This window comes from Balaenoptera ricei, chromosome X (assembly GCF_028023285.1).
Source record: "Balaenoptera ricei isolate mBalRic1 chromosome X, mBalRic1.hap2, whole genome shotgun sequence".
NCBI classification, from domain to species: domain Eukaryota; kingdom Metazoa; phylum Chordata; class Mammalia; order Artiodactyla; family Balaenopteridae; genus Balaenoptera; species Balaenoptera ricei.
Window position 1 is genome coordinate 39,733,615 of NC_082660.1, and position 11,339 is coordinate 39,744,953.

General features: G+C 38.4%; 1 protein-coding gene across 1 annotated transcript in view; it reads right to left on the reverse strand.

Annotated features, from left to right (window-relative positions):
- The window catches only part of LOC132357054 (protein phosphatase inhibitor 2-like), a 109,156-nt gene extending 101,326 nt beyond the window's left edge, over window positions 1–7,830 (reverse strand). The window contains exon 1 of the mRNA XM_059910372.1: window positions 7,747–7,830. Within this exon, the coding sequence (XP_059766355.1) occupies window positions 7,747–7,830 (84 nt within the window). The remainder of the gene's footprint in view (window positions 1–7,746) is intronic.
- Window positions 7,831–11,339: the final 3,509 nt, after the last annotated feature.

Sequence of the window (11,339 nt, forward strand, 5' to 3'; positions counted from 1 at the left end):
AGAGAAACCAAAGCCAACCCAGAGCTACCACAGCCAATATATAATGTGAGATAAATTGTTTTGTTAATCCATTGAGACTTTGGAGATTGTTTGTTACTGCTGCATAACCAATGGATGCTAACCAAAACATCCCTTATTTTCTTTTGTGATATCGTTGAAATGTATTTTAATTTGAAATATATATAAACAGTCTTGGACATTAACATTAGAGTTTTATGCATTCTATATTCATTTAGAATTACTTACATGTTCACTTTTTTAAACTCTATTTCTTCTATATTCTAGTTTTATAATTTTTTCATTAGCTACATCTAATCTCCTCTTAAATGTATCTATTGTGTGCTTAATTTTAGATATTGTATTTTTTATGTTATAAATTTTCCATTGGATTATTCTTTATTTATAGTTTCTAGTTCTCTACTGGAATTCCTTTCAATATTAATAACATTTATTTTAAAGCAGTGTTTGATCATTCCAATATCCGAATCTCCTGAAGCCCTGTTTCTACTGTTTAATATTTCTCCTTATCTATTTGCCTGCGTACTTTTCATTGCATATTGTTCACTGTGTATGAAAAACTGTAGAGGCAATTTGAAGCTCTGGATTGTTTTCTTCCTTCAGTGAGGATCTGACTTTGTTTCTGTAAGGCAGTTACAGTTGGGGCTTATTACCTTTACCAATCAGGTACTGAGCTGTTTGAAAGCTGGATTTCAGTCATTCTGAGGGAAGGACTATTTGCCAGTCACCATTATTTCTTGAATTAGAGGTTTTTGGGAATCCCAGCTTAAAGGCTGTGGTGTTTAGCAGGGTCTCTCCTGCACAGGCTCTGAACTTTAATTACTCCCTCAATCCTATAAAACTTCTAGAAGCTCTCCTCAGCTTTTTGGCTTCTCAGCCCTCAGCATTTGCTTAGCTTGTTTTCTTTTCAGACCCAATATTTTGTTCAGCTTCTCAGCCTCTCGGAAGGCAATTTTGGATTTTCAAATGCCTATAACTATGTATTAATTTGCTATACTGGCTTAAAATAACACACATTTATTATCTCAGAGTTTCTGTGGGTCAGGGGTCTAGACCCAGCTTACCTCAATTCTCTGTTCAGGGTCTCACAAGGATTCAATCAAGATGTTGGATAGGCTATATTCTCATGTGGAGTTTTGAATGGAAAAATCTGCTTCCAAGTTCATTTGGCTTGTTGGTACAATTCATTTCTTTCAGATTATATGATTGAGGGATCCATCTTTTTGCTGGCTAGAGGTTGTCTTCAGGTCCTAAGGTCACCTGCAGTTTCCTGCCATGTGATCCTTTCCATGGAAAGTTTACAACATGTCAGATTGTTTCTTCAAGCCCAGAATGAGAGTACTGTATATCTAAACAGCTAAGACAGAGTCTTATGTAACATAATATAAATAATAATGGGAATGACATCCCATCACCTTTGCTATATAACATAACCAAATCAAGTGAATGTCATCTCATCTCCTTTTATATATTCTATTTCCTAGACGCCAATCACAGGTCTCACCCACATTCAAAGACTTGATGGTGGCATGAATCTCTGCAATGCCTCCAGGGATGAAGAATTGATACTGATTTACTAACTTTATAGTTAGAGGCAGTTTTAGTGGCTTTTCCTCTTGGCCTTTCCTACCACAATAGTCCTCTCTCTATGTGTCAGAGAACCAATGTGGTGATTCAGAAAGTTGCTGAGTACATCTATTCAAATTATACATTCTGAAAATGGAGATATAACTCCATGATGGTTATGAGTACTCACTGGGACCACTGTGACATGGACGCAAGCCAAAACTCCATTGATAATCTGACCTTTGACCTCTGTAAGTCTCTACTCTATGAAGGCAACAGTAACATTTTTGGTCTCTGGGAATTGGTGTCAGTTCAGCACCAGTGTCCACTAATTCCCCCAAAGTCTGATTATTTCCCTTTCCCAAATGCACAGTCACCCTAATAAATGGTAAATGGCTGCAGGTTCCTTTGGGGGAGGCTAGGAAGAAGGTTAACAATATAGGTATTTGCCAGCATAGCAGGAAATTTTCTCAAGGGGACATAGTCTCCCCTTCATTCAAAGAGTTGTAGGTTTGTGAACTGGCTCAAATTTGGGAATTGATTGAGGGGCTATGGTATTTTGGGGATTCAATTTAGACTTCTGTTCACTAGGTCTAGAACTACTAGGCTCATACAGATCAATTAAGAATTTAGTAAACTGCCCATCTATTTCTTTTCTAGAGACACCATGATCCACTAGTCAACACTAATGATCTCTGTGAGTCAGACTATTCTGATTACTGCTTTGACACTGCCGTCCATTACAGTAACTATGCCGTCTTGTCTTTGGCAATCATATTAGTTTCCTAGGGCTGCTGCAGCAAAGTACCACAAATTGGGTAGCTTAAGACAACTGAAATTTATCCTCTCACTGTCTGGAGTCTTAAAGTATAAAATCAAAGTGTTAGAAAGGATTTCTCACACCGGTCAAAATGGCCATCATCAAAAAATCTACAAACAATAAATGCTGGAGAGGGTGTGGAGAAAAGGGAACCCTCTTGCACTGTTGGTGGGAATGTAAATTGATACAGCCACTATGGAGAACAGTATGGAGGTTCCTTAAAAAACTAAAAATAGAACTACCATACGACCCAGCAATCCCACTACTGGGCACATACCCTGAGAAAACCATAATTCAAAAAGAGTCATGTACCACAATGTTCATTGCAGCTCTATTTACAATAGCCAGGACATGGAAGCAACCTAAATGTCCACCAGCAGATGAATGGATAAAGACGTGGTACACATATACAATGGAATATTACTCAGCCATAAAAAAGAATGAAATAATGCCATTTGCAGCAACATGGATGGACCTAGAGATTATCATACTTAGTGAAGTAAGTCAGACAGAGAAATGTAAATATAATATTATGTCACATATGTGGAAGCTAAAAAATAATACAAAGGAATCTATTTACAAAACAGAAACAGACTCACAGACATAGAAAACAAACTTATGGTTACCAAAGGGGAAAGTGTGGGGGGGGGTGGATAAATTAGGAGTTTGGGATTGGCAGATGCAAGCTACTGCATATTCCTCGGAGATGGGTAGCATGGGGAGCAGCTAGAACAATGCAGATTCATCCATAATCCCTTTCTGCTGTTCACCACCACCCATGATCCATCTGTGTAATTTTGGAACAGTCAGCGATTCCAGGTTTTAAATAGTTTGTAAATTTTCAGTTTCTACACACTTTATCATCCACTCGTGATTTTTTAATTAAAGTGTTTTAATTCCTTTCTCTGTTCAGCTGTTAGTGCTGAGATCCATATATAGTTTTTTTTTAACATCTTTATTGGAGTATAATTGCTTTACAATGGTGTGTTAGTTTCTGCTTTATAACAAATTGAATCAGTTATACATATACATATGTCCCCATATCTCTTCCCTCTTGCATCTCCCTCCCTCCCACCCTCCCTATCCCACCCTTCTAGGTAGTCACAAAGCACCGAGCTGATCTCCCTGTGCTATGCGGCTGCTTCCCACTAGCTATCTATTTTACGTTTGGTAGTGTATATATGTCCATGCCACTCTCTCACTTTGTCCCAGTTTACCCTTCCCTTGCCCCGTATCCTCAAGTCCATTCTCTAGTAGGTCTGCATCTTTATTCCCATCTTGCCCCTAGGTTCTTCATGACCTTTTTTTTTTTAGATACCATATATATGTGTTAGCATACGGTATTTGTTTTTCTCTTTCTGACTTACTTCACTCTGTATGACAGTCTCTAGGTCCATCCACCCTGCTACAAATAACCCAGTTTTGTTCCTTTTTATGGCTGAGTAATATTCCATTGTATACATGTGCCAGATCTTCTTTATCCATTCATCTGTTGATGGACACTTAGGTTGCTTCCATGCCCTAGCTATTGTAAATAGTGCTGCAATGAACATTGGGGTGTATGTGTCTTTTTGAATTATGGTTTTCTCTGGGTATATGCCCAGTAGTGGGATTGCTGGGTCGTATGGTAGATCTATTTTTAGTTTTTTAAGGAACCTCCATACTGTTCTCCATAGTGGCTGTATCAATTTACATTCCCATCAACAGTGCAAGAGGGTTCCCTTTTCTCCACACCCTCTCCAGCACTTATTGTTTGTAGATTTTTTGATGATGGTCATTCTGACTGGTGTGAGGTGATACCTCATTGTGGTTTTGATTTGCATTTCTCTAATGATTAGTGAGGTTAAGCATCCTTTCATGTGTTTGTTGGCAATCTGTATATCTTCTTTGGAGAAATGTCTATTTAGGTCTTCTGCCCATTTTTGGATTGGGTTGTTTGTTTTTTTGTTATTGAGCTGCATGAGCTGCTTGTAAATTTTGGAGATTAATCCTTTGTCAGTTGCTTCGTTTGCAAATATTTTCTCCCATTCTGAGGGTTGTCTTTTCGTCTTGTTTATGGTTTCCTTTGTTGTGCAAAAGCTTTTAAGTTTCATTAGGTCCCATTTGTTTATTTTTGTTTTTATCTCCATTTCTCTAGGAGCTGGGTCAAAAAGGATCTTGCTGTGATTTATGTCATAGAGTGTTCTGCCTATGTTTTACTCTAAGAGTTTGGTGGTGTCTGGCCTTACATTTAGGTCTTTAATCCATTTTTTGTTTATTTTTGTATATGGTGTTAGGGAGTGTTCTAATTTCATTCTTTTATATGTAGCTGTCCAGTTTTCTCAGCACCACTTATTGAAGAGGCTGTCTTTTCTCCACTGTATATTCTTGCCTCCTTTATCAAAGATAAGGTGACCATATGTGCATGGGTTTATCTCTGGGCTTTCTATCCTGTTCCATTGATCTATATTTCTGTTTCTGTGCCAGTACCATACTGTCTTGATTACTGTAGCTTTGTAGTATAGTCTGAAGTCAGGGAGCCTGATTCCCCCAGCTCCGTTTTTCTTTCTCAAGATTGTTTTGGCCATTCGGGGTCTTTTGTGTTTCCATACAAATTGTGAAATTTTTTGTTCTAGTTCTGTGAAAAGTGCCAGTTGTAGTTTGATAGGGAATGCATTGAATCTGTAGGTTGCTTTGGGTAGTAGAGCCATTTTCACAATGTTGATTCTTCCAATCCAAGAACATGGTATATCTCTCCATCAATTTGTATCATCTTTAATTTCTTTCATCAGTGTCTTATAATTTTCTGCATACAGGTCTTTTGTCTCCTTAGGTAGGTTTATTCCTAGGTATTTTATTCTTTTTGTTGCCATATATAGTTTTATAAGCTTCTCCCTGTTTGTTTGTTTTTGGCTCATGAAATTTTTTGTTTGTTTGTTTGTCATGGAATGTAAGAGTGGAATATTAATACATTTCAGTTTCATTCTGTAATGTAAGGAATTTTTCAAAAAAATTAAAAGATGGACTGGAGCTTTTTCTTTGTGAATAGAAAGTGGATGCCACAGTTTTTTAAAAACCAAAAAACAATGAATAAATAAATAAAATAGAAATTATGAGATTTGCTCATAGAAACTATCTGGGGTGAAAAGGAAAGAAGGGAGTCGGGTCAATGCAATTGCTAAAAATTTCATGTTTAACTCTCTCTCTCTCTCTCTCTCTCTCTCTCTCTCTCTCACTCTTGGTTTCTTTTCTTCAATAGAGTCATCTTTTATGTCCCTCCAAGCATTCAGCACCCTAACACTAGTTTTTAGCTGCCTAAAGTACTTACCATGCCCCCTAGTCCTACAAATGCAGCCTCCAATCCAACTCTACCACTTTTACTCTTGACTTTTTCCTATAAAACTCCTCTGCAGCACCCCCTTCCTGCCTGTTCCCTATTCAGTGCTCACCCTGCCATCTCATTCAAAACCCCTAAGCCCTGAGACTTTTTCATTTATGTGTTAAGCAGGAAGTATCTGATGTAATTAATTTATATTCAGATAGAAATGACTAATAGCCTGAATTAAAATAGTTTTCTTCTCAGGGAAGTTATTTTAAAGAGCTTAGAAATCACTCAAATGATTCCTTTTTTTTCTGTGGTGAATACTCTTAAAGTGGTGACGGTTCTATGATTACCTTCAAATTACACTTAGTTGATGGCTGCCCACCACCCACGCGGGTCTTATGCTGACTTTCTCAGGGCTCAGGCTTTATAAAACAGGAAGGTACGAAGAATTGAATCATAATCTTTAAAGAGCAACTCCATCACAGCTTGCTTATCATTGTTAATAAATGAAGAAAAGAGGTGAAAATGTGAAAAAGCTCATAAGAAATGCTGAGATTTTGTCCCTATTTGAAGCTAGCAATTTTGAAGTCCCCTGACAGCAGCCTGTCTTGGTATAGGTGCCCAGGGAAAGGCTCAGCATTTAACCTGCTATATCATCTGAGTTGGGGTGATATTAGGATCTCCCTTCATTTTGTCACCTTGAATTATCCATTGACATGGCTGCTGTTTACTTTCTATTATTCTCTTTTTGTAGAGTAAGTGTCTTGGTGGGGGTGGAGTGGGGAAGAATCTGGATATTTTCATGTCAAATCTGGCTTAGCCATATATATAGATAGATAGATAGATAGATAGAGAGAGAGAGAGTTATAGTTATTTAAGGCAAAAAAATCATAATAAAACAAAAAACTAAAAACAATCCTCATATTACTTGCTGTCTCTTTTCATTAGGGAAAATATGAACAAATAAAATCTTAGAGGTTTTGTAACTGGATTCAGGTATCCACTGAGTAACTAGACATAAAAGAGCTAGAGGCAGTTTCATCCACTTCAATTCTGTCATAGCAATAAAAGCATGTATTCTTAGAACCACACATCATCTCAAATGGAGGGTAGTTGTTAGAAGAAAAGTGCTATGTCAGATTGCTGGTTGCCAATTTAATATCCACTCTGACTTTCTCTCTTAGTTACAAATCCCCAAATTTATTTGGGGAAATAATAGAGCTAGCCAGAAAATAATATTTCCTGGCCTATTATGCTTCTAGGTTTGGCCAAGTGACTAAAACCTGCCCAATGAGAAATAGATGGAGTTGTTGGGAGGAAATTTTAGAAAAGCTCCTACAAAGGGAAACAGACAGCTTGTGAATACTCCTTTTGTGTTTTCCACTTTGTGCTGTTCAACCTTGAATTTAATGAAATTACTAGAGCCCTAGCAGCCATCGTTGATCACAAGGCAACCTTGAGGATAGAAGCCATTTGCTAAGGATATCATAGCAAAAGAGAGGCGGACACTATATCCCTGATGATTATGGGTCCTCTATGCTAGTGCTGCACTGACTATTTTTAGACTTCTTTTATGAAACAGAAAGATAAACTTGTAGATCTTTTAAGTCACTATTATTAAAAGTCACTGTTATGAGCAGCCGCATGTAATTCCTAAATGATACAATGATTTACAGCATACTAACTTGTCTTTGGAAGCCAAGAAGACTTTGGCAAACCGTAATAAACTAACTAAAATGTATATTTTTCAGCTTCCTTCCCCAGCTACTCCTGCCATTGCCTAATGAACTCATGGACAAAGTGGCCATGGTGGCAGAGATGGAGGTTATGCATAGGCTCAGCAACATGGACTTCCACTCACCCAGGCTGACCTCAGCCCCTGCTGAGTGCCCCATCTGTCAGCACCAGAAACTACTGAGTCTCTGATAGGCACCATCCCCAGGGTCATCAGCCAGCTATCTGGTGGCAGGTTGATTACATTGGACTGCTTTCATCATGGAAGGGGCAGTGTTTTATTCTTAATGGAATAGACACTTACTTTGGGTATGGATTTTTCTTCTCTGCACAAAGTGCTTCTAGCAAAACTATCATCCATAGGCTTACAGGATCCCTTATCCACCATCACGGTTTTGTACGCAGCCTTGCTTCTGATCAAGGAACTCACTTCATTGCAAATAAAGTGTGGCAATGGGCCCATGCCTGGAATTCACTGGTCTAACCATGTTCTTCATCATCCTGAAGCAACTGGTTTGCCAGAACGGTGGAATGGCCTTTTGAAGATGCTATTATAGCACCAGCTAAGTGGCAATTCAGCCGGCCTTCCATATCCATTGGTTTAACATTCGTGGATTCAATGAACTGTGGATAAAAGATATTCAAAAAAAATTCCAAAAAGTTCCAAAAAGCAAAACTTGAATTTGCCATGCCAGAAACTATTTATATAACATTTAGATTGTACTTACAACTATTTTCATAGTATTTACATTGTAGTAGGTATTACAAGTAATTTAGAGATGATTTAAAATATACAAGAGGATTTGTGTAGGTTACGTTCAAATACTATGCCATTTTATATAAGGAACTTGAGCATCCGTGGATTTTGATATCTGCAGGGGTCATGGAACCAATCCTCTGCAGATACCAAGGGACAAGTGTAACTTGCAGGACAAAGCAAAGCCCTCCACGAGGCTGTATGTGCTCTAAGTCAGCATTCAATATATGGTGCTGTTTCTCCCTTAGCCAATATTCATAAACCCAGGAATGGAAATGGGAGTGGCTCCTCTCACTATTACCTCTAGTGATACACTAGCAAAATGTTTGCTTTGCATCCCTGTGACTTAAGGCTCTGTTGGTCTAGAGGCCCTAGTTCCAAAGAGAGGAATGCTTTCACCAGGGAACCCAACAACGATTCCTCAGAATTGGAAGTTGAGACTGTTGCCTGGCCACTCTGGGTGCCTCCTGCCACTGAATAAGCAGGCAGGCAATGGGGGTGGTTTACTCTGGCTGGGGTGATTAGTCCTGATCACCAAGGGGAAATTGGGTTGCTACTACCATACAATGTGGGTAAGGATGAGAGTGTCTGGAATATAGCAGATCCTCTAAAGTACCTCTTGGTGCTCCCACATCCTATGATTCAAGTTAGTGGAAAACTACAACAGCTTAATTCACACAGGGCTCTAATAGCCCAGACCCTTTAGGAATGAAGTTTTGGGTCACTCCACCAGGTAAAGAACCAAAAGAAATGAGGTGCTTGTTGAGGACAAAGGAAATAGTTTTAACTATCCACTATGGCCACATGACCATTGCAGAAATGAGGACTATATGACTTATGAGTATTTCTTCCTTATTTTAATATTTTTATTTAATAGTTTAATTATATATATAATGTAATAATTTAATACTTTAATTTCTTTTCCTCTGCCATCCCCTTATCATCATCTAACATAAGACCTGTTAATAATTGTTAACTTTATATCATATTTGAGCTACATGACACAAAACAGGAAGTATGAATCAACAGGGGGAAGAATGAAAATCAACCAAAGACACTAAAGAAACTCCGTCCTCTCCTGGGAAAAGGAGTAGCATGTTTTCAGTTTTATGTAGCATAGTCTTTATTCGGCAATTAAGTATGGTTCAAGGAGATGTACTTGAGTTCAAAGTCAACAAGAAAGGACTCTGGTAGCTTTGTAGTGTGTCAGTTAGGCTAAGTTCAACTACATTTCCCAGAATCCATTCTCTTGTTTCTGGTCAGGTTGGGCCACAAGTATATTCCACATCAATTGTATCAATTGTCTACTGTTGTAACTCAATCCTTAATGTACCTATGGTTGGCAGAAAAATGGAGACCCAAGGATGTCCATATTCTAATTCTTGGAATCTGTAATATGTTATATTACATAGCAAAGGGGAATTAAGACTGCAGATAGAATTAAGTTGCTAATCAGGTGACCTGAAAATAGGGAGATTACCCTAGATTATCAGGGTGGGTTTGATGTTATCACAAGGGTCCTTAAAAGTGAAAGTCAGAGGCAGAAGATGAATCACTGTCAGGGTGATTTGATATGAGAAAAACTTGACCAGACATTGCTGGCTTTGAAGGTAGAGGGGACCATGAGTCAAGGAATGTGGGTGACCTCTAGAAACTGGAAAAGGCCAGAATATGGCTTATCCTCTAGAGCCTCCAGGAGGGAATTCAGCCCTGCTGACACCCTGATTTTACCCCAGTGAGACCCATGTTGGATTTCTGAACTGCAGACCCATGAGAAAATAATTGTGCTGTTTCAAGCCACTAAATTTGTGGAACTTTGTTACAGCAGCAATAGGAACCTAATACAGTATACTTTATTGATAGTCCTCCATTTTGTGCCTCACTATTCAGATAAGCTAATTGTACCCAAATCCTTGTCTCAGGTCTGCTTTCAGGAAATCTAAACTAAGACACTCCCCCTCCTCAACAAATTCTACTAAAATGACCAAGGATATGTAAAAATAGGATGTAATCTGTATAATGATTGGGAAATAGGATAGGTATTATTAGTAACAGGCCAAAAATGCATTGTGCAAATTGGCTTAGATTGAGGGAAGTAATAAATACCACAAATACCACACATTTCAACAAAATTGACTAGCAAGTAAAAGAAGTAAGCAATTACTATTACTATTACTCCACAGAACCAGGAAAATCTCCTCCTCTGAGAAGGAGAGGCTATAAAAAAAGGGCTTCCAGGATAAAGTAGGTGTGATGAAAGTCAAAGTACACAAGGATTCGTTCGAAAATTCTTCAGAAAGATCAGCTAAATATAGCATTCATTCTCAGCTTTCTCTTGGTGCAAACAAAAGAAAGTAAAAATGCTATTATATGTATTTTTTAATGTATTCTTATATGGATGAATCTCTCAGAAGGAGAAGGCTGGGCTCCCACAAAAATTAAAACAAAATAATTCAGAGAAGAAACAGTTCCATTTGTTTTAAGTTGACTTCTTACTAATGGTATTAGGGTTCTCCAGAGAAACAGAAGCAACAGGATGTGTATGTATGTAAGTGTATGTGTGTATATATACATACATATATATACACACATACACACACACACACACACACATATATATATAGAGAGAGAGAGAGAGATTTTATGGAATTGAGTCACATGATTGTGGAGACCTGGTAAGTCCAAAATCTGCTGGGTAGGCCAGCAGGCTGGAGACCCAGGGAAGAGCTGCAGTTTGAGTCCAAAGGCCCGTCAGCTGGCAGAATTCCCTCTTGATTAGGGGAAGTCAGTCTTCCGTTCCATTAAAGCTTTAACTGATTGGATAAGGCCCACCCATATTATGGAAGGCAGCCTGCTTTACTCAAAGTCCATCAATTTAAATGTTAATCTCATCCCTAAACACCTTTACAGAAACATCCAGAATAATGTTTGACCAAATATCTGGACACCATGGCCCAACCAAGCTGACACATAAAATTAACCATCACAGCAGTTCCCAAGCTGCTTCCTGCGAAGGAAGTTCTTCCAGGGAAAATGGAGTCTGTCCTGACACAAGACAACCATGTTCCCGGTGTGAATGAGCTAGACTCTGGAGGAGGCTACTTGAAACCAATCTAAATCCTACAAAGGCTGTTGGAGCT